General features: G+C 42.2%; 1 protein-coding gene across 1 annotated transcript in view; it reads right to left on the reverse strand.

The window, feature by feature from the left end:
* The window catches only part of MYO3B (myosin IIIB), a 597,729-nt gene that overhangs the window by 245,641 nt on the left and 327,946 nt on the right, over positions 1-24,142 (reverse strand). The window contains exons 13-18 of the mRNA XM_082260313.1: positions 21,946-22,050; positions 19,444-19,527; positions 18,014-18,216; positions 15,405-15,503; positions 14,094-14,208; positions 12,521-12,647 (exon numbers count right to left, since the gene is read on the reverse strand). Of these exons, the coding sequence (XP_082116439.1) occupies positions 12,521-12,647; positions 14,094-14,208; positions 15,405-15,503; positions 18,014-18,216; positions 19,444-19,527; positions 21,946-22,050 (733 nt within the window). The remainder of the gene's footprint in view (positions 1-12,520; positions 12,648-14,093; positions 14,209-15,404; positions 15,504-18,013; positions 18,217-19,443; positions 19,528-21,945; positions 22,051-24,142) is intronic.

Here is a 24,142-nt window from a genome sequence, read left to right on the forward strand (position 1 = left end):
AATCAGACAAAGTCTGATCGCTCTCAGTTCCAATACATTTATCGGTAACCTGGATTCTTCCGGGGACCAAAGTCCCTGGACAGATAACTGAGAATTCCTCCCCATCCGGATAGACTGGCATCCGTGGTCACTGTCGTCCAATATATTGGCAGAAATGACTTTCCCTGGCTGAGCATCGGAGACCGAAGCCACCAGACCAGAGACTCTCTGGTCTGTTTGCTCAATCGGATCTGATTGTCCCGGGATTCCGGATTCCGATTCCATCTGAGAGGAATCTCTTGCTGAAGAATTCGGGTATGGGACTGGGCAAATGGGACTGCTTCGAAGGAAGCCACCATCAACCCCAGACCCCTCATGCAAGTCCGAAGGGAAGACCAGCTGTTGGTGGACTGCTGATTGAATCTTTCGGAGTTTCCCTACCGGAAGAAAAACTCTTGTCCTGACTGTGTCTAGAATTAGACCCAGATATTCGAGCCTCTGGGTGGGAACCAGAAATGACTTTTGCTGGTTCACCAGCCACCCGAATTCCTGTAAAGAAATCATAGTAATTTCTATGTTTTGTGCAAGGTCTGAGGAGACTCTGCATGAAGCAGAAGATCGTCTAGGTAACCTAGAATCGATATGCCTCTTTGGCGCAGAAGTGCCAACATTGGGGCCAACACCTTCGTGAAGACCCGCGGAGCCGTGGCGAGACCGAAAGGTAACGCCACAAACTGATAGTGGTTCTCTTCTACGGAAAAACGTAGAAACCGCTGATGTCCTGCGAAAATGGGAATGTGAAGATATGCGTCCTAGATGTCTATGGACGCTAGGACATCCCCTGGATGCAGAAAGGCTGCTACTGTGCGAATGGACTCCATTCTGAATCTACTTATGTAGACAAAAGAATTGAGTGCCCTTAAGTCCAGAATTGGACGCACTTTGCCCTCTTTCCTGGGTATTGTAAATAGGTTTGAATAAAAACCCCTGAAAGCGTTCTGTCCAAGGAACGTGGACTACCACTCCTTGTTGTAGTAAATCTGTGACTGCTCTCCACAGATCGTCTAAACGATCCGGGGATAGTCGGCTATTGGAAGGGAAGAATTGCGCCGGTGGGAGAGATCGAAACTCGATCTTGTACCCTGACCTTATGACTTCGCAAACCCATCTGTCCGGGATTCTGGAAAGCCATGGATCCGGGAACCGGCGAAGACGTCCCCCCACCCCAGTTATGGGTGGGGGGCGCACCTTCAGGCTTTGGACGGTTTATCTTCAGGTCTAGAGGGGGCGGGCTTTTGCTTGCCCGACCAACGACCCCCGACGCCTCCTGCAGGAGCTTTGGAGGACTTAATTTTTTCACCCGCGGGACGAAAAAAACCTCTTGTGAGCAGAAAAAGAAGGCCCTCGTCTTTGACGAGTTCCTTTACCTTTAAAATTTTGCGGTAAAAAGGTGCTCTTTCCACCCGTGAGATCCTTAATGATCTCATCTAAGTTGGCTCCAAATAGACGCTCTCCTAAAAAGGGGAAATTAGCCAATGCTTTTTTGGAACCTTGGTCGGCTAACCAACCTTTTAGCCACAGTGTACGCTTGAGAACCACCGCTGAGACAGATGCTCGCGCCAATAATGAAGTGGCGTCTAACGCCGCATCACACACAAACTGTAACCCCTGTATCATCTGTTCCAACAAATCTGATACCGCCTGAGGGACCTCTTCTAGGTCCCGGCGTAACCACTTGGTCCATACAGTTACAGCCTGCGAAACCAGACCAATAGCAATTATTGGTCTGAAAGCTGATCCAATCAAGGTAAACATGGTGCGAGACATAGCTTCTATCTTGCGATCCACAGGATCTTTAAAAGACGGAGCGTCTTCTAGAGGAATAACCGTGGCTTTATTCAATCTAGCAATTGGTGAATCCACCACAGGTGGTTCTGTCCATTTCTTAATGAGGGTTTCCTCAAACGGATAACGCCTGTTAATGCGTTTAGAAATAGTAGAAATGCGTTTTGGCAGACTCCATTCTTCTTTGATTGGATTGCCAAAACATTTGGGCAATGGAAAAAACCTTCGCCACTAGATGCGTTTTTAGTCCCAAAAGGGATTTCAGTTTCAGCTATTTCTGACGGAATACCCTGTAATCTTAAGGTCTCTTGAACAGATACCATGAGTGCGTTTACCAACGCTTCCTCTCTGGCTATGGCTGATGCCAAAACATCCTCCTCACTGTCTGAAAAGACAGTACACGAGACACCAATACCAGATGAAGTACCTGCAACTGCAGAAATGGGCTCAGAGTCTGAATCCGAGGTTTCAGATAATAAGGGGTTAGGCGGGGGTCGCTTACTTGCGCCCTGTCCCTGACAAGCCACTTCCACCCGGGACACAAGCTTCCATAATAGCGGACAATGATTTAATCGTCAGTGGGGTGCTGGAGGATCCCGCAGACCCCTCGAGGGGATCCGGAGGAGATACATGAGTGGCAGGGTCCATGATAATTCAGGACACCTTTGCCAGAAAACACAAAAAAACTTTTTTTTTTTTTTTTTTAAATAAAAAATACCTCTTCTTTTTTTTTTTTTTTTTAAATTTTTTTTTTTTTTTTTTTTATGTGTCTCCCCCTAGCGCAATAGCGCCCCTCAGAGTACCTGCTTCTCGATCCCACAGAGAGAGAGAGGGACCCCCAAGGCTCACCAACCGATGCAGTGAAGTTTCCAACCAACTGCAGTCAGCGTCTGTCTTTACAGACTGGAAGGAGCTGTTGCTTTTTCCCGGGTAGAAGGACGTGGCTCCGCCCCCTGTGTACGCCTTCCGGCGTTCCCAGCTCTCCACGAGGTAGCTGGGCTCATGAAACATGGCCGCCCCCCATATAGGAGACATTAGACTCCAAAAACATGGCGGCCGGCGTGACCTGAGGACATGCATGCACCTGGTCTACGGCAAAATGGCGGCGGACCGCCGAAATCGTTTTTCCCAGCACATCCACCTGCATCTCTGCTGAGTGGCGATTGATAGATCTACAGGAGATACACTACAAATAAGGTAGGATTATACCTCCTATGTCTGCTGTAATGCTACAGTCTGCTGGGTAGAGTGTTAGCTCTCAAACCAAGTCCACTTCCCACAAACACATACTGTATTTACAAGGGGGACTTTTAGTGTCAGATATATACTGACCATGTATGGAGGGGCCCATAATACATACTGCCTCATAACGAGGAAAGAAAAAAGGGAACGTTTACTCACCATACCGAACCGACAGGCACCCTCTCTTCACAATACCCTCTCCACCGGGGTGGGGGTTTGTGGACCACTCCGGACGCCTCGACTCTCTGGTTCCTGGCGTCCAAGCGAGACTTTTAACTCGCAAGGTCAGTCCCTCCACTGGGACTCCGTCGCGGCCGACCCAGCGCGGAGCTCTGGTCTGCACGCGCTCGTAGGCAGAAACCGGGGTGACCACTGGATCTCAACATCCAGCCCGTCGCCCGGCCCCGCATACTTACTTGAATGTGTCGCGGCCGACCAAGCGCAATGCAATGGTCTGCGCGCGCTCGTAGGCCGGCTGGGGTGACCACTAGTGTCGCCCAGTCCGGCGTTTTTTGCTTGAAGATCTCACAGGAAAAACACTGGAGAAAAAACTACCTAAAAAATATTTTTTCTAAAGAAAAAATTTTGCCAGGACCAAAAAGATCCCAGCAAGGAACTTAGGTCCTTACTCCTGACTAGACAGAAAAAAACTGATTCCCTGTAGCAGAGAGAGGGAGGATATACCCTCAGGGACTGCCCCTAAGGTGGAGCCAGAACGTTTTGTCTTTCTGCCTAGTCCTACTCCTGCGGAGACAACATAACCCAGCTCTTGAGAATCAAGAAGACTACGTCTGTCAATGAGCGATAGAGAAATAGACTTTGCAATTTGCAAGCGCAGTTGCACTCTACAAAGTGCAGTGGCTCCAGAGCTTAGTAAATGAAGGGAAGCTCTACTGACTTCCATCGTCCAATCATACGCACGCAAAAATGCTGTTTTTTTATTTATTTGTCTTGCATTTTATTTGGTATTCTTTGCAAAGTGAAGCTCCTCCTCATTTACTAGGCTCTTGAGCAACTGCACTTTGCAGAGTGCACCTCTACTTGCAAAGTGCATAGTCTATTTGCCTTTAGTCTCTTTTATAGATTTTTAATTGACATTATACTTTAGAGTAAGATGGCACACATATAGGTGGACAGGAGCAAAATGCCACCCAATTATCCTAAGTGGGCAGGAACAGAGATAGGAATTTAGGAAGGCAGATCACATTGTTGGAGTATCCACTGCCATTGGAATGGGCAGTGACAGCAAATCTCGCTAATGGAAACACAGACAGAAATGAAAAAACAAACGAAAAATCTTTATTTAGGAGTGGGAAAGAACGAGAACCATTGTTTTTTTATTTTTATTATCTACGTATCCTAGGTGGGAGATTCCCCTAACTTCCTAAGAGGTCATTATGACAGAAAGTGAAAGGAATTCTCTCCACTTGGGTCGCAGACACAATGTGAATTTTGTGACAGTGAAAGGCCCTGCCACAGTGTGAGTTTAGGAAAGGGATATAGAAATGACACAGGATTCTCAAAGGTACAGTTCGAGAAGCTCTGGCATGTTTAGTGTTAGCAAAGAAAGCTGTGGCCTGGAGCTTGAAGGTTTTATAGTGACTTGGGAGGGACGATGCCTTCAGGCTGTGTGAGTACACAGGTGTGCAGGGTTGTTATAAGCCAAGCCTCAGAAAAGCTCAAGGCTCCCATTTGCAGACAGAGCTGTTCTGTGGAGACAGATGTGTGTTCCAGCTCAGGAGACAGTACTCCATGTGGGAAAGATTCCCTTATCCAAAGGACTGGGAGAGTTAAGACAGCTAAGTGAGTTGGCAGAAGACTGAGAGAGCTGCAGCTATTAGTGAGTCCAGGGGACTGGAGGGGGATATGTAAGTCTCTGGAAGAATGTGAGAACCTAGGGAGCCTGAAGACCCCTATCTAGAGGCCAGGAGTGGACCCATGCAGCCAGGTGCTGTACTTAAAGCTGAGTGAGCCCAGCCTGTGGTTCTAGGAGACCAGAGACAAGAGGGCAGCAGTGCTGCCGAAGAGAGCCAGTTGGCTTAGTATTAGTATTATATGTGTGCTGATAATGCCTTGTGAAGTTGAAACCCTTGTGTGGGAAAATACTGACACAAGAGACCTTGTTTTCTTTAAATGTGTTCAATAAAAGTGGGTCAGAAACCCTTAACTACAGACAGGACTGACATAGGCTTACTACAAATGCATCTACCACACTGAGCTAAGCAACCCCCATATTACAATGTGTTAATGTAAATGTTGTACAAGTCACCTTGCCATAGCCATGCTGCTTCCAAGTACCTCTTCATATATAACCAAATATATAACCAAATCATCTTTTTTTAAAAGTAATCAGATTATAGTGGGCTTATTTGTGGACTGCTAAGGTAAGTTCTCTCAAATATTGTGCTATTCACTTGGTGAATTACTTCCTTTTGTACCCCATCCTTGTTAGTTTTATTGCACAGGTACAATTGCCTCATATGGGTATAGTGTATGCAGCATGTAAACTCAAATGTTCAAGTACTATAAAATCATGATAACTTCTACTATACACATTTACCATATCAAAATCTCTTATGATGCAATGCCTTAGCCACTACTGATGTCCAAGGTCTTTAGAACTATGGCAAAATCCTTCATTCAACTATTTTCATCATTCGGCTCAATCAAAAAAAAAAGAAAAACCTAATCAGCGACTGAAATATAATGCTGACTGTACATTATTTGATACTGTGAATGATGCATCACATTTCAGCGAGGAACTATTTGAGAGTGCGGACTAATAAACTAGCAATTTTGAGCACAATATGATCAGCAGCATTCCAAGCACTCTTACAGCAAGATAGTAAAAGCATAGAGAAAAAAGCACACCCCCCCCCAACCTCCTAGGGCCTGATTGTGACCCCCAGAGACCGGGAGGGCCGACATTCCTCCTCAGGGTGTAGATTGCTAGGCATGGTGGGTGATAAAACAAGTAAAAATGATGGGCGCCAGTCACTTTTATGCTTAAACAGGAAAATGATTTATTTCTTCTCAACAGCAACAAAAATATGGGAGAGAGGGGTAGGGCACAGGACACCCTTAGTGAACAATCAAATTGGCAGACTCCGTATACAAAAATGACAGGCACTCAGACAGCGGTACAAATAACAGACCTTGAGGTTCAGACTGACCTGGGAGGCAACTCCTCTCCCCTTGGTTCAGTCCCTTTCAGTAATCTGTGAAGCTTCAGTTTGACCTGGGAGGCAACTCCTCTCCCCTGGGTCCAATCTCTTTCAGCAATCTGTACTGGCTGGACAGCTGTCTTCTATATCAAAAAGGCAGGTAACTCACAAAAGGTTGTTGGAGCTCTGTGGATACTCACTTCCAGGCAGTAACCCAGGCTCTCCTCAGCAGAGTCTCAGGCATGTGGCTTAGCCCCAGGCTTCAGGCCTACCCAGCAGCAGACACAGCAGTACACCCCAACCCCGAGACAGGGGTCTGGGTGGCAACTGGCAAGAGAATGATCATTGGACTTCCCCCAGATAAATAGTCTCTCCCAGCATGCTTCAGCTGCAATGTAATTGGCTAGGAGACACATACATATTCATAACCTATTTGACTGTATTTATCACTCTAATGTCAAAGGCAACAGTGCCACCCACTGAAAGAAGGGAGAACTACAGCCAAACCCGGATTAGAAGGAAATCCAATTTACCACAGTACTATAATCAACCAGGCTAGCTATCGCCCAGCAAACTAAATTTACCAGCAACCCTGCTTATGACAAGGATGCTACATAAGAAAAGAACATGGTCCTTAAAGCTGGGAATACTATTCATAATGGTAAGGGTAGTCAGCAATAACTTGGAGACTTTCCTGATCATTCACATCATGGATAACTTGTCAAGAATTACAATTTTGGTCCATATTGGACAATCCATTAAAGGGGAAGGACACTCCAAACTAATATTTGAAGGAGAGCTGAATCACCCCTTGGCTTCCTACAGGTTAAATTTCACTAACTCCAGGTAGAGCAACTTGAACCTTATGGGAAAAGAGGCAGCAGCTCTGTGTTTGCTACTTGCTAGTCCAGTAAGGCCACCAAATTGAGGGCCATTTACAGCTCAGGTTGAGCCACTATTAGCTGAGGGTGCCTGGTTTAAAGGTTTGAATGCATTTATTTGATATATTGGTGATCAAGTGGTCATAAAGGAATTTTTAACATTCTTCACAGTGACTAGACCACAGATCTTGTTGACCAAGCAATACAGGCAAGCAAACATGAGTAGTGACATACTTTTCCTCACTTTGAAGAGCCACTGGAGCTTTTCAAATGTTAGTGTGGCTGGTATTACATGAAAGTCTGCAGATCTGAGGCTTGGTAGTGGAAGTTATTTAACTTAAAAAAGCATTAAATCACCACTGTATGAAGTGCTGCTATACCTGACTTTCAAGATAGAGCCCATGTGGAACAAGATGCCCCATGATGCATGTAGTTCTATTTCTCTCTATCTTCTCCCTTTGTATATATTTGGTATTGACTTGTTTTTTGCTGGGGGTAATGAAAAGATGCAATGAGAGACTACGGCAAAAATCTCCTGCAACACACTGGCTATAGAAAATTCGTACATAAGTCTCTTTAGATAGTATGTTATCCCAGCTCAAATTGCCACTTTCCCAATACCCCCAGCGTGTTTCCAGTCATGTGGTCAGGAAGGCTCTATTTGGTGGACATGTCTGAAAGTACATAGGCTATGGATCCGTAAGTACACTGTTCTGGACTGTAACCTTCATAAAGACCCAAGTGAAGCGCTCTTGAATAAACCCCTTAAGGGAGTTTCGCGTTTAGCTGCAATACATATCTCCTTCATTTTTGCCGCCACTAAGCAAACAATAGCTAATTTGTGAAGATTCCCAGTATTACATTTCCCTGACGTTCAAACACGACTGAAAGGGACTATGATTAATGAGAAATTAAATGCCATAGCTTTGGATAATTACGAGAAAGTTTGAAAAATATGGGCCCCCTGGGTTCTCTATACCTAACCAAACTCAGCTGCCTTTAACTCTCATTTCCCCTTCCCCACTTCCCTGCTGTTCTATCCTCCTTTTCCTCATCCCCTTCTTATCCTCCCTTACCCTTCACCCCGCTCCTCTCTTCCTCTCTTCTTCTCTTTCCTTATCTTTAATTGTGCCGCAATATCATATTTCGACATTATAGACTATTTGCCATCTATAGCTTCATCAGTATTGCTTTTCCAATTGAACTGTCCTTCGACAGAAAGCTCATGTCATTCTGAACAACCAATGACCTCCTTTATGTGTTTCCCTTTTATTATTCGTTGATGGTTTCAACTAACACATATTCTCTTATGTAATCTAACAGATTGACTTTCTATTTAGCATGAGTGTGGCATTTGTCAATCTTTCTATTTTATTCAGTAACATTTTGCTACAGGGTAGTCTCCCTGCTTTTTCATTGTACTGCCTGAAACTCTTAGGCAGGTTACACACGATACTCCTGTTAGAGCATCTACGTTTTCTGGCGTAATTGTAATGCACGCATTTTCGCGCTTATGCGCTCGCGCAAATGTGCGTAATTGCACGTAAATTTATTCTAGCGTTCTTGATATTCAATTGGCATTTTGGGTAATTTGAGCGCATTCGCGCGTATTTGCGCGTATTTGCGCGCATCAGGCGCAAATTACTGACCAAAAATGCAGATTTTTCTATTTTGTTCTTACTGAAGAAAACGCGGCGCTCATTTACGCAGCTGTGTGCATAGGCACATTAAGAATGAATGGGCTCTATTAAAAATATATAAAAAAAAGCTGTACTGAGCATTTTTAAGCTGCAGTGTGCAAGAGGCCTTAATAAAATGGTTGAACAAGAAAAGATGCAATGAGGAGATGTAAGTCCTGGGTCCCCTAGTGTCTTAAAGCAGTAAGCTCTCTGCATCTGAGTTGCCACATTATCCCATCTTCCATAACTGATAAAAAGAGTTCTCTACCCCTGGCTTTAAAGCAGAGTTCCTGTCCCCAAATTCATTTTTTTTTAAATGCTCCCCTGTCATTGTTTACACTTCTACTTTAAAATTTGGATAATGTCACTAATGTGTTTCTTCTTGTTTGTTTGAAATCATTAAAATCTAACCTGATCTCAGAAGCAGGCAGGGCCTATCACGATCAGGGCAGCCATCAAAAATGGTGGGGCCCCGCCCCTTATACAGCTTTAGGCCTGGGCCCCCTCAGCCTGACCACCAACATTCTCCAGGGTCCACCCACTGGCCATCCCACTGAATCCCCCCACTGGCCATTCCACTGAGTCCTTCGGTGCACCCACTTTTATTTTAACACAATACAACTTAATATAGGAAACTGAAATGTGTATTTCAAGTCATCAGTGCTTAAAAGATTTAACAGTAAGAAATTATATTTTGGACAAAGAGCAGCAAAGAGACAGACCCATATATTCAGCAAAGAGACATCCCCATATATCCAGCAAAGAGTCATGCCTATCTAAGAAAGAGAGAGAGAGTCACAAACAGCCCAATCCAACAAAGAGACAGTCACAGCACAGGCCCCCATCCAGCAACATTGTCAATTAATTTACTATTGTGATGTCTAACAACTTGTCTCCATACCAGTCCACAGTGAGCAATGAACACTCCTGCAGGCGACACACAGCGCAGCTCTTCCACACGGTTGAGCTGTGGCTGGTGTGGTGCTCAAAACAGCATCCAGTCTGCAGGGAAAGAACAATGAAGAAGAAAGCAAGGAAGCTGTCCCATACAGTATGTACAGGAGAGGAGTGTGGAGGGGATGACAGCGGACAGTATGTACAGGAGAGAAGTGTGGAGGATACGACAGTGGGAAGTATGGACAGGAGAGGAGTGTGGAGGGCATGACGGGGCAGTATATACCAGAGAGGAATCTGGAGGACATGACAGTGGGCAGTATATACAGGAGAGGAGTGTGGAGGGTATGACAGTGGGCAGTATGTACAGGAGAGGAGTGTGGAGGGTATGACAGTGGGCAGTATGTACAGGAGAGGAATGTGGAGGGTATGACAGTGGGCAGTATGTAAGTATATATGTTAAAATATTTGTGGACAAAAATAAAATAAAAAATAAATATATATATATATATATATATATATATATATATATATATATATATATATATATACAACCATAAAGCTCTCTGTGTATGTCCAGATAATGTGAAGTTAATTCATAATCATTCCATTTAACCCTATGTTGATGTAAACTTTAAAGGGTAAGCACACCACGTAAAGTATGAAGGTTATGTTCACATCTTTGCATGGGGGGGGGGGGGGTGCATGCAAAAATTGCATACTTTTGTAACATGCACAGAAAAGCACTGCCCTTTAGCAGTGCCATTAATTGTTGATGGCGCCCCACTTATCTGCAAACGTGCATACCAAACCTCATGGTGCCGCAGCACCCTGTGGTTCAGTGCACCACACTTTTGAAAACGATTTAGGATTTAGAGACTTGTCTGTGTGGCTTGCACATAAGTCAGCCCGTTGCAATGACTGGGCTGCCCTACAGGTGTCGCGTGAAAAATATACCCATTCTTGTATGTGTGAACTGAGCCTAACTGTGAGTAAACCCAAAATAACAATCCTCCATAAACATATATTATTTACTACATAATCAGTGTTCATACAATAGTGCTACCATGCAAACAGCTGTGAACACTGTGCTGTGCTCTGTTTGTTGAGGATTATTATTTCATATATGGAGTGTTTGATTTATGTGGTGAGTTTACACTTTTCATTGTAAAAAGTGTGGATAACACAGGGTTAAATGGAGTGGTCATAAATTACTTTCACATTATCTGGACATACACTGACCCTACTTGTCAGTATCTCATTTCTTGCAAGCAAATACATTCTGTATCTTGACATGAAAGGCTACCTGCTTATCTGCACAAACTTTCCTCAGACCACAGCCCAGCTCACCTCCCTCTCTGCATTGTCAGCATTGGCTGTGCTCCACCTCCAGCTTCTCTCAGCTGGGCACTGGAGATTGGGGTGAGGGGAAGGGGGGAGGATTGGAGTGCTGGGGGGCACAGAGCGAGTGTGCAGGAGATTGCTGGGGAAGACTGAAAGGATATTCAGATTTTCTAAATTCATACACCGCCTGGCAGTGTATGTATTTAGATGCATTGAAGCTGTTGCTGACCAAGCCTGGGACTGAGCTGTAGAGGGACAGATTACAGTTATCAAGGCCCCTCATGGCACTGGGGCCTTTACATATGTATGGGCTGTCCCCCCCTGATAGCGGCCCTGATCCCAATTGTGGGCATTTGAAGCCCGCTTGTCTTTATTTCTGGGATTTTTTGCAGTTGATTACCCAGCATGCACCTCCCGATCTCCTCCCGAGCAGTAATGCCACTGCACGGCGCTGCTTCTTCATGACAGGTTACCATAGCAATGGTGGCATCGGCGGATGTTCCCGCCTTGTTGTTATAGCAACCTGTCAATCAGAGGACAACCTGGAAGGTAAATGAAGTCGGGGAAAGCAGCATTCTGCTTTCACTTCCTCCTGGCAGATACTCTTCTTCTAATATGGTGCCTAACTCCTCCCAAGCACGCCATTTCTGGTCTGAAAATAAAGTGAGGTTTTCAGTATTAGGTGAGTCCCATAGACTCCTAGGATAGATGACGCTGATATCCCAGATGCCCAAGGGAATCGCGTTATGACCACATCGCCTAGGTGGCCGGACAGTAAGCGCAGCATAAGCACATCGCAAATAAGGTATTTAGAAAAATGTTTTAAAAAATTTGCCATGTACAATTGCAATGCAGATGGGCATGTGGATGAAAGTACATTTAAGAAACTCTGCTTTAACCAGGCCTACATTATGGGCAGGGACAGATTTCCAGCACTGGAGCCTGTAGGCACACAACCTTTGCCACTCAAAGCAAAGCCCTTGCTTGGATCACAATGTTTATCCATGGCATTTCCTCATTTTCTTGTTAGAATATTGTGACAATGTGCAAATAATAATTTAGAAGATGATCGTATTAATACTGGGGAAAAAAAAGTGTGGGCAATAGCTATACAAGAAAAAGCTGACTCTTTTTCTCTGCCACGTGTAGGCAGTGGTCTACCCTGATTATGGCAAATCCATCACTAATTGGAGAGAATTCCACAGGCAAACTGTAAAAAAACAGTGAGCAAAACTTGGAACCCCTAGGAATATCCATCTTTTACCAAAATGTTATATTTCGGTGGAATAAACCCTTACTGAACAATATGAACTTTATTTCCAATTCCAATGACATACGATTTAGGGAGAATGTGAAATATATTCTTATAATTAAGCCTACATTATTTTCATGGTTTTGTTCCCTTGTTGTTAAGAAAATGAAATAGCTAATTAAACATATTATCAGTGATATACAAGCACATTCCGCCTTTATGCTGGATGTTTCATTATACCATTTTCTAAGGCTTCTCCATCCGGAACTTCGCTCTTGTCTGTCTGATGCTTGGAAGAAATGGCAGTAAATTCAATGTTTCCCGTGTTTAGTATTCCAGCCAGAATCCTGTACACTGAATGGACCTCCTGTAATTAAAGATGAAAGTTACAAGACGTGTATACAATCTTGGACTATCACTATACAGGGACAGTAAACATATCACTGGTCTATTGCAGGTGATGCCTATTTTAGCAAAATTTACCTTTTGCATTGGTGTTTTTATATTTAACAATATTGCATTTCTAAAACCTAATCTATAAATAGAGTGCATTTCTAAGAAAATAGCTATTTGACACATAGCAGTTCAATAATCAGAGAATGGTAAGGCTGGCCTTACACCTATGCCTTGCTGTAACACACACATTGCCACAACTATAGAACCTCACTGCACTATAGGAACGCACCTGCTTTACAGCACACCACAACACACAGTAATGCACTATGCCTTGCAGTGCACTGCATTGGGAAAAGTAGTATAGGTGCATTTTCCGGTCTTTTGTGGTGCATTGGCAGCCCATTAAAATCAATGGGCTTATTTGAAGTGTATGTTACCCCAACATTTCATGATCTTCTGATATGTGCTTTTTTTGCTATGTATGTACTTGTATTAAAAGGTATCCTGTAGTCTTTGCATTGCTTCCTTTGTGTGAATTTTGGTAAAACTGCCTGTCCTGTCCCCCTGCTTTTCTAGTTCAAACTGACCATACTTATCATGGAAGCACATACATCCCAGGTTGGTCAGTTTTCTTACTTGCATTCTACTTGGGAGCACAGCTTGCCTGTACTGCAGCGATCAGACTTCTGCTGACACACCTCCTTGCACAGCTAATCACTGGGAAGATCAGTGTACTGCAGTATCTCTCCCTCCTGCTACCTCTAACTCTCAGCTCTCTAAGCCCCTTATGTAGCTGAGAACAGAGGCCATGTGATCATTTATAAAAAAAAAAGAATAAAGGTGTTTATAATGTGTGTGTATATATATATACATATACACACACCACACACACACACACACACACAGGTGCATCTCATGTAGATGCTGATTTCATTTTCCAGCAGGACTTGGCACCTGCCCACACTGCCAAATGTACCAATACCTGGTTTAATGATCATGGTATCACTGTGCTTGAATGGCCAGCAAACTCGCCAAACCTAAACTCCATAGAGAATCTGTGGGGTATTGTCAAGAGGAAAATGAGAGATACCAGACCCAACAATGCATATGAGCTTAAAGCCAATATCAAAGCAACCTGGGCTTCCATAACACCTCAGCAGTGCCACAGGCTGGTTGCCTCCATGCCATGCTGCATTGATGCAGTAATTCATGCAAAAGGAGCCCCAACCAAGTATTGAATGCATTCTATACTGTACATAGACATACTTTTCAGTAAGCCAACATTTCTGTATAGATTAGTTCTCTTCCGCCCATATTTTACATTGTAATACAATGAGAATACATTTGGCTATTTAACTATTCTACTGGAAGCAGTACGATTTTGTCACTACAATATGGAAACAAGACTGGTACTCACCTCATTACTAAATCCTATAATCCTGAAACAATGCTGAATTGCTGCAAACTGTCTTCTGTAAGATTCTTTAGATATGATATCCTGCATCACCGAACCTGCCTCATTGTCAATATATCTATTCAAAGCAAGAAAGAATACACATGAACAATACAATCAGAGTTAAAAAGATGCTGGGCTTGTTCAATAAGGCAGCGTAAAGAGAGAAATAAGAGAAAATGGTCAGCTCAGGAAATTGTATGTCTGTACAATCTTCCCAGCATGTTCTGACCCAAACTAGTTGAGGTCTCTCAGGGAACAAAGTGATCAAATGGGATGGATATTCACAGCTGCTGGCTGATGTTTTCCTCTGAGAAAATGCCACTTTTTAGGTGTCCCATGCTCCACAGCTACAAAAATGAATGTTCTCAGTTTATTCACTAAATTTAAAAAAACAACATGAGCTAATTTTGCATGCATGGCTGGATGCTCTTTATAGGCTAGCTCCAGCTTTAGGACCATGTTACATGTTGCAGGACCCCCATCCCCAAAACAGCCTCCCTCTGACAGAATGCAGGGGTTCTTTTCCCCTGCAGCAGCTGTCAGATTTGAAATCGGCTTGGCTGTGCAGGTCTCCATCTACACAGCCGTGTCATTCATTCACAGGGATCCATGAAAAAACTACAGGTTCCATCTGCCACTGCAGAAGTGCAAACATAAATAGATGGATAGCCTTTTTCAACCTTTTTAATGTAGCGAAACCTAAAAAAAATAAAAAAATAAACAGATCTCAGGGAATCCCTGTTTAAAATGTTTCATCTTCAGCATAGGATATACTAGTAAATAAAAGGATGACGTTAACATACCGGTACTTAGTGTATTTAAAACCCAAGGCTGTTCAATATGACTTTCACTGATAATAATGGCCAAAAAAGTAATGCAGACCATGAAAATCATAGTGCTTCTTCACATTGCTGGTCAGCGGAAATGTGTCCCCTTACATTGGCAGTCAGAGAAGTGTTCCATTTTATTGGTGGGTAGTGAAGAAGGGCCCCATTACACTGGTGGTTGGAAGGTTCCCTACATTGGTGGTAGGTGGTTGAGAATGGCATAGATAGATAGATAGATAGATAGATAGATAGATAGATAGATAGATAGATAGATAGATAGATAGATAGATAGATAGATAGATAGATAGATAGATAGATAGATAGATAGATAGATAGATAGATAGATAGATAGATAGATAGATAGATAGATAGATAGATAGATAGATAGATAGATAGATAGATAGATAGATAGATAGATAGATAGATAGATAGATAACTGCTTTACCTAGGAGGCTTGTTTTCTGGTAGGTTATATTCAGAAAGCTTTTTATGGTGATAAAGTCCAGCATAAATGTAGTAAAATATGTGAAAATTTTTCTCACCCCTGTATGAAATAAAAGAGAGAGCTCATTGAAGCGTTAAAATGCAATGCTCAATCAAATTCAAATTTTGTTGTTCCCTCTCTAGCCTGGATTAAATATGGATATTTTCTAATACTGCAAGTTTATGTGCTGAAGATTTAGTTGAATAACAACTTTTTCAACAGTTGGGTAAAGCATATTTTATGTAAACTCACTAAAACTTTAAATGATGCAAAATTAACCCAAATACTGTTTTATTTCTGGTTCATTATTTCATTAGTTGCACTTCATTACTCTCTTCCATTATAACGTTATTATTATTATGCTGCTGGAAGAATCATTTTACCAGCTCTGTATGGTGTTCTAGAGAAAAGGCTAAAAATAGTAACATATTTCTCTATATTTACAACTCTGAGCATTAGAGGGGAATTGTTTCTTAAACTGATTTTATTATACAACAAAATAGAGGGTAAACTGAAACTACGGAAAGGGATTTGAACAGGCTGAATGCATATATTTAATCAGCATTTTTATCATGCATTATGTGTCAGTATATAGCCAGCAATGGCTGGTGAGCGTGTAAGAGCCTTGAAAGAAACAAGACATCTTTTGACTAAGAACTATAGATCTAAACTCAAGAATAGGCTTCATGTAACCTGATCCCTCTGTATGACTCACTTCTTAAAGAGGAGCTCCCCGAAAAGATGAAGCTCCGCTTGTTCGCACCCCCACTGCCACATTTGGCACCTTTTGGGGGGGAGCAGATACCTTTCAAAACCAGGTACTTGCTCCCATTTTGGGGGTGACATTTCTGGCCCCTCCTCCTCCACCCGCTGCCTTCTGGGAGATGCAAAGAGGTCCCAGAAGGCAGCAGGACTCGCACATGCACAGTAGGAAACAGGTTGTGAAGCAGCAAGGCTTTACTTCCTGTTTCCCTTAGTGAAGATGCCGACACCTGCAACCAAAGCTGATTGAGGAATTGGCTAGGGGGACCGACATTGTGGGATCCCTGGACAGGTAAGTGTCCTTATATTAAAAGCCAGCAGCTACAGTATTTGTAGCTGCTGAATTTAATTTATTTTTTTGTATTTTACAGGATGGAACTCTACTTTAAGACATTTCAATGTTCTCTCACACAATTGCGTTACAGTATATTGTGGACTATGGCTAAAGTTAACAGGATGTGAACCCAGTGATTGTCCAATGCTACGATAGGTAAAATAAAAATGAGCCCTTTGTATTTCACACATACAATTAAAAGGGCAGTCTACACAAAAGTGATATTTTGGGTATAGGTGAATCCTAATGGATCCTATGTCTTGATTTGGAGGAATTGCATGAAATTCAGGCCGTGTATCACCAGCTTTAGTTTGGGGAGGCTTCCATCCATTTCTGTGCGTTCTAGCAACTGCATTCTCTATTCAGTAAAATGAATAGACACATCAGTGGTGCAGCAGATCCAGAAACTCAAGCACAAAGATCTCACCAACAGGGTCCATGGGATATGTAAGTGACTCCCAGATGCTTTAACTCTCCAGTGTTTGCTTAAACCTAAAATATCAGTTTTGGGTGGACAACCCTTTAACAGTTGGCAATATGTTGACTGTTTTGATATTTTAGCAATAGTACAACAGGATTCAAACCTGATTTACAAAACCAAAACATGCTTATATTTTGTCTTAATGTAAATGAGAATAAGCTTTGCATAAAAACTAAGCTTTTTTTTCAGATTGCCTGTACAGTATTGCCCAACAACAACCAACTATATGCCAGGAGCGTCAAGCGCTTCTGCTCTATCAAAGCTGCTGTCTCCTTCCAGCATCCTAGTTTTGGCTGTGGTATTCTCTTTGTCTGTCTGTCCACATGCAAGGTGATTGATGTAGCAAGTCTCTGGGACCAAACCTGATTTAAGCCATCCAAGCCTGCAGTCTCATGCTTGTGATTATGTTTAACACATGTTCCAAGCTTCCTGTTTTGTTGATGACCTTGATCGGATATTGTATACAAGTCGAACTCTGCCTGCTGTTTGACTACAGATTTGACCCTGACTATTCTTAACCCTGGCCTGCCTTGTACCTGGACTGTCATTGAACCACTTTGCCTGTCTGCCAAGCACAAGTACCTGTTTGTTGTGCTCAGTTTCCCCCTGCCATGGTGTGGTGGCCAGGCACTAAAGCATTGTGTATAAGTCATGGTGGCAACCGAATACAGGTAGGCCTGCTTGCACTATGGGAAAGGGGGCTGCTATGGGTGAAGAACACAGAAGCTAGCTATAGTGCCTGACCACTTGCATTAGGGGTAAGCGTGGCATTATGTATTTACAAGCTTCCACCGTCCAACTTTCTGCTGTATGTATTACACTGAAAGGTTAACCTGGAGAATATTTCAAATGTTCTTATTTCAGGTCTTGGTTCTAACTGTGATCTGTACAGTGTAAGCAAGATCATATAGTAAACGCTCCTGTGGATACTGTGGGCAATAGGCCCATTTTCTTAACAATCACACCGTGTATACAGTGCAGTCATCTACTTACACAGCCTGTTTAATAACCCGAGATTTCTCCAGCAGATATTCAGAGATCTTTGCACCCATTACTGCCCCTGTTGGTGTAAACATCATTTCAAGATATTTTCCAAATCGGCTGGAGTTGTCATTGATTACAGTGCAAGCATTTCCGAAGGCTTCAACTAAAGGGTTAACTTGTAGGATCTTTTCTCGCAGAGCTCTGTTATTTGCCTGTGAAAAAAGTCTTGTTACAATCAACTGTTACAATCCATTACTCCATATTAGTGCAAGGAGACCGACAGAGGCAAAGAACAGCTGGAAGGTCCCACAGCAGCACTGCACACTTTTGGGTCAACATGAAGTCTGACTGGTGGACCCAAAGCTACGCAGTGATGCTGAGACAAATGAGGTGGCAGCTGGGTGTGGCAGTTGCGGATGACGATCGGGTTTGTACATTCAGTATGGGGGGGTGCAGTTTGCCATCTTTGCCCAGGGCACTGGATGACCACTGATAAGAGCGCTTATAGTGGTATAGAGCTCTCACATAGAAGAGGCAGATAGATGTAGACAATTCTTCAGTTTAATCACTTGTATTATATATGTAACAATGCAGTAGCTATGCCTGGTTGAATTACCTCTTGATAAAAGCGACACCCTGGGCTTGATTTACTAAAGAATATGCATTTTGCAGTTTCATCAATGTACAGCATGAGTAACCTCTAAAGAGTAATCCAGAAGGTTACGACTAGCCATGGGCTGTTTTACTTTAAAAATATACAGCAGCAAAATTTTTTGTAATCTTTATCCAGGATGTCACCATCCATTTTAAGTAAGTGTCCTATTGTGGAAGCATCGGAAGAGGGGCTACAAAATTCACACTACCAGGTGATTCTAAAGGTTCAGAAAAGTTGCCTTTGAGACCTGGCAGCTCACAGAATGAACAGTTCAGTGCCACCCCATAGTAAATTACAGATCCCCTACATCTATATAATACATGCAGCATTATGACATGATTATGTAAAAGTGTCTACCCACTGCTGGGCCCCCTCTGGTCAGTTTCTGGTGCCAGCTCTGAGAGTCTACATAGGATACATATGTATTTCTATTCTTGGAATTTTTTATTTATTTTTTTTGGGGGGGGGGGGGGGTTTGTTTGTGGATTAGAATATGACCAGCTTATACCCATGCTATTAAGCTTGAGAAGCTTGATGTACGATTTCAACAAGAAAGGGCCTGGAAAAGATCCCCTAATTATTATTCTATATTTGTACAGTAGAATGACGTGTCTAGAGAAATGATACATTAAATCAAAAGTGGTTTGTATTTGTGATTTGCACTCATCAGTTTGTTCTGTATAAATGATGCATACAACCAGTTCATATTATGTATCCGGTGTGGTATTCTGTCTAGTACTTGCTTTGTTTGACAAAGAGCAAGTGACATTGGGTAAGCACATACCTTTCCGAGGAAGGTCAGATGCTGCACGATGAGATGAGCACTTTCTGTTTTCCCCGCTCCACTCTCTCCACTTATAATAATGCACTGGCCCAGATCACAAATAATGAGAGAATTACCATCATACAAATGGCTGAGCCAAGTTACAAAATACAAAATACATGCTAATAATATCACTGCCATTAAGGATGATTTTTTTCCTTGCTATTTATTTTAATATTACATATCTATATATCTATATATCTATATATATATATATATATATATGTATATATATATATAGTCCGGGTTAATGAGGAAACTGAATTATGAGACATTAGCCCTATTCCAAAAAAAATTAAAAAGCTCACAGAGTGGGATTTGAATGAAGACTCGAGTTGGGAAGCAGTGGTACTCAGAAAGGACTTGAAGAACCCTTTCTGAATACTGATATTGGTTAATAACATGCCTCCTGTGAGAAGGCGGATGCATTAAGCTCTACCTAACAGCGGATGAGCTGTCTGTAACCAGGGACAATAGTTACTGAATCTCTCTACAGCAATGCCAGAATCGTTAGCCACAGCAGGCACAGACAGAAGAAACCTACTGTGTGCGTGCATGCTGATTAGTTTGCAGTGTTCTATTCAGATATGTCTGATGACCAAGGGTACCTCTAAAAATAGGAGGACAACATTTATTAAAGTGGAGACCAGCATTTTTAGTCTAGCAGAGCTAAAAAAAAATTTACAATCATGTACAGCCAAACATTTTTTTTTTTTTTTAATTTTTAAAAGAGAATAAATAGTTAGGATCTATGCCTGGTTTTGTAAATTTATTGGCGAATTGTCCTAGAGACACAACAGGAAGTAGGATAAGATTTCTCTAAAGTGAGGAGATATCCCTTCTTAGACAGTTATCATCTGAATATGTATACCCATTGGTATTTTTTCTCTAAATATTAGTTGCTTGGACAACTCAAATATTTTGGCCTTCCCATTACTTTCTGCACCAAAGACAAAGGTCACCAAGACCAATAGTGTGGGTGAATAACCCAATCAGGGATACGGAGAGCAGTACAAAGCAGAGAACATTCTAACACAGTCTATCCAAAACTAAATAAATAAAAGTTTTGACTTTATAAATACTTCATTGTTCAGACTAGCTGAGCTCTACTTACTATATGAGTTGTAATATATCAATACACTCTACTGAATGTGTATCAAATTCTAAATGGTTGCTGTACTTTACTAAACTAAAGCTGGCCAAAGATGGATAGAAATTTGGCCGGTTCAGCAGGAACTGGCTGAATTTTGATAAGTGCGTGGCCATTCCTGCTTGCCAATCCTCCAACCACTGCATTTGTTTGGCTGGAGGAATCAGGTTTTTTTTTTTTTTTTTCAGCCAGAAGGAAAACCTACTCATCTATGGTCAGGAGTTGTAAAGGAAGAAGGATTTTTTTTTTATCTTAATGCATTCTATGCATTAAGATAAAAAGCCTTCTGTGTGTAGTAGCCCCCCACAGCGCCCCCTAATACTTACCAGAGCCCCATCTGTATCCAGTAATGTCCACAAGTCCCTCAGCCGTCTGGAACTCTCCCTCCTGATTGGGAGTGGTCCCATTGGCTCCCACTGCTGTCAATAAAAGTCTTATTTTAAAAACAATACCCACCAATTGATAGCGGTGGTCAGCCACACACAGCCAGTTGGTATATCTTAATATAGTTATTGTGATACACCCGTTTTTAATTTTTTTTATTATTTAATACTACCAAAACATATTTTATATATATAAATATTGGTGAATTACTCTTTTAAAGTTGGATTTTAATCTAGCAATATTATATTGTGATTTTGATATAATTGCCATACAAGCCGGGCACGGCGAAAGGATTTCGACTCCAGCAGGATGGATGTCCATGACCAGATGATGTACACTTCTCCACACTGGAACCTTGTTTTATGGGCATGAATATATGCTTACTAACGTGAGTGCATAATTGTATTCATTAAACCTGTTGCATAAAGTCTACACTTAGAGGCGCCTCTGTCTGTCTTTGTTTTAGCCCTGTGGAACCCCTGGCTTTTGGTTTCTGGATGGCTGCCCTACATGGTGGACTTTTTCTCCCCCTGTGCCATTAATGACTTAACTCCATGGACTTTTGGTTCGATATCTGATCAAGCGCCTGTTAACATTGTGTATGTCAATAAAAGTCAGCTAGCCAATCAGGAGAGAGGGGGGCAGGGCCAACCGGCAGCTCCATGTCTGAATGGACTTATAAAGCTGTAGCTCAGCTCGGGTGCCCCCATAGCAAGCTGCTTGCTGTAGGGGCACTCGACAGGAGGGAGGGGCCAGGAGCAGCAAAGAGGGACCCAAGAAGGGGAGGATCTGGGCTGCTCTGTGCAAAACCACTGCACAGAGGAGGTAAGTGTAACATGTTTGTCATTTAAAAAAAAAAAACACGAGACCTTACAATCACTTTAATGCCTTATATTAAATATATGCCTTACTTTAATCACTTATATTACCTGATCTTTGCTGAAAGTTACCATTCCTTGATATGCAGCATCTGCAGTTGCGAATATATGTGGAGGGTTTGAGGCACGTTTGACTCCATGATACAACTTGGAGAACTAAACAAAGAAAACATTTGAGACAAATCACCATTGTAACATGGAAACGTTTATTTGTATACTACAGAATATCTGTTATAATTCATTTTAAAAATGTGCATCTGGTCCTAGGCTAGGTTCACACTATATACAAGTGGGGGACTGCGTATAATCGCAAACTTTTCCATACCTACATCAAAAACAATCTGCTGTTAGCCATAAAATCCTAATCGCACCCCCATGCACTGGAAACCATGCTGGGAAGTACTTGCACAGCACTATTGGGTTTCCCTGCAGCTGCAATTTTAGAAAAAGTGCAGGGACATTTTCTCTGTTTTTTCTGTAGGTACAGCAGCCAATTCAAATGAATAGGCTGCTGTTCACACGCAAACAGAGAAACCACATAAGTATGAACTTAGCCTTATTAATAGCTACAGTTTCATAATTACACTTTGTGCCAAGTTAAAAAAGACAGGATTAGAGCTATATCAATAAAGGCAAAATGGTGATATTTTGAAATAATCTATGTTAGCATTGATCTCATGTTATCAAAGCTACAGGGGTGCTATGTGAATAAAAAGGATGGGTGCTAGTTACTTTAGTAAGCTCAAAACAAGAACCCCTTTATTGCACATTCCAATATAGGAAGGAAGGTGATGGGTGAATCAGGATATCCCCAAACAACATAGATAGTCTCATAGATCAGAGTAGGCTCTGATCCTTTCCTAATTTCTCATTTCTGACAAAATCTATCTGCACCTTCTATATAAAAAAAAGACTAGGCCTACTGGTTTCCACAGGGTTTTGGTCCTTGAACATTAGGGTTTGATTACTCAAAGAACCTATCGATAATATCCCGAGATCCACTCAGACTTTAATATACTACATGTTCTTGGCAGCAAAAATAGCCATTGAAACCTCTTGGAATGGCCCTGTGATTGATTGAGCCCTCATGAAGCGAAAGCGTATCTGGATTATGTTACACGAAAAACTAGTCAGTGTCCTGCGGGACAAACAATCCCTATTTGAAAGGATATGGACCCTCTGGCTCTCTTATATTCAGCTCTCAAACACCTGAGGCTAACAGCGGTCTGATGGCTTGATGGGATTCTGGATGGACGGGCTCTCACTCTCTTCTTTCTCTTTCCTTGTTTTCTCCTCTCCCTGTTTCTTATTCTCTTTCTTTTTTTCTCTCTCTTTATATTTGCATATTTATTTTTACTTTTCTGGTCTATTTTTGGCCCTACAGTATGCCTTTATCCTTGTTGTAAGGCTAATTGTAAGGTTTTGCTCATGACAAACTACCTCAGGAGAGTTTTCCTTTGATATTTGGATATAGACACAACTTTACTGTTTGGTACTATAGAGCAGTGGTCCTCAACTCCGGTCCTCGGGGCCCACTAACAGGCCAGATTTTAAGTATTACCTTGGGGAGATGCAGACTAGAGTACTGCAATCACTGAGCAGCAAATGATATCACCTGGGATGTATTTCAGTTATCTTGCAAACCTGGCCTGTTAGTGGGCCCTGTAGGCCAGGGTTGAGGACCACTGCTATAGAGGTTACACATTACTGTAGCTTGTTGCACCTACTTGGGAACTATTTATGGGTTCATAGTGAAACCCTTACCATCTTTTATCTACTATTGTCACCAATTTTTTTTTATGTGTTTATGTTTTATTTTGTACTATTTTGTGCTACCCAACAATGTCTTATTGTAACGCTCCTGCGTTTTTGTAGTAGGCTGGATTTGCAGCTGCAGAATCTCCACTCAGTAGTCATGTAGAGATGTGTTGAATAACCAGATCCAACTTTCCAGACTCATCACTGTGGGCCTGTCAGCTTCAGCATACAGATATACACACTCAATAAGATGTTCCTGGAGTGATAGGATGTATATGATAGTATGAAGATGATGTGCTGAAGGGACAGGTGTGAACAGTGACAGAGATGGCAAGCACTTGATAGAAATGTTCAGGAGAGTATTAGATGGTATTAGGTAGAATGCAGATAGGTTAGTAATCGAGTATGGTAACAGGTGGTAAGGACAGCAGATGACAAATACAGGATAGACTAACCCAGTGCAAGGATAGATGGTAGTAGACTCAAGAGC

This window comes from Pelophylax lessonae, assembly GCF_965119305.1.
Source record: "Pelophylax lessonae genome assembly, chromosome: 6".
Classification (NCBI taxonomy): Eukaryota; Metazoa; Chordata; class Amphibia; order Anura; family Ranidae; genus Pelophylax; species Pelophylax lessonae.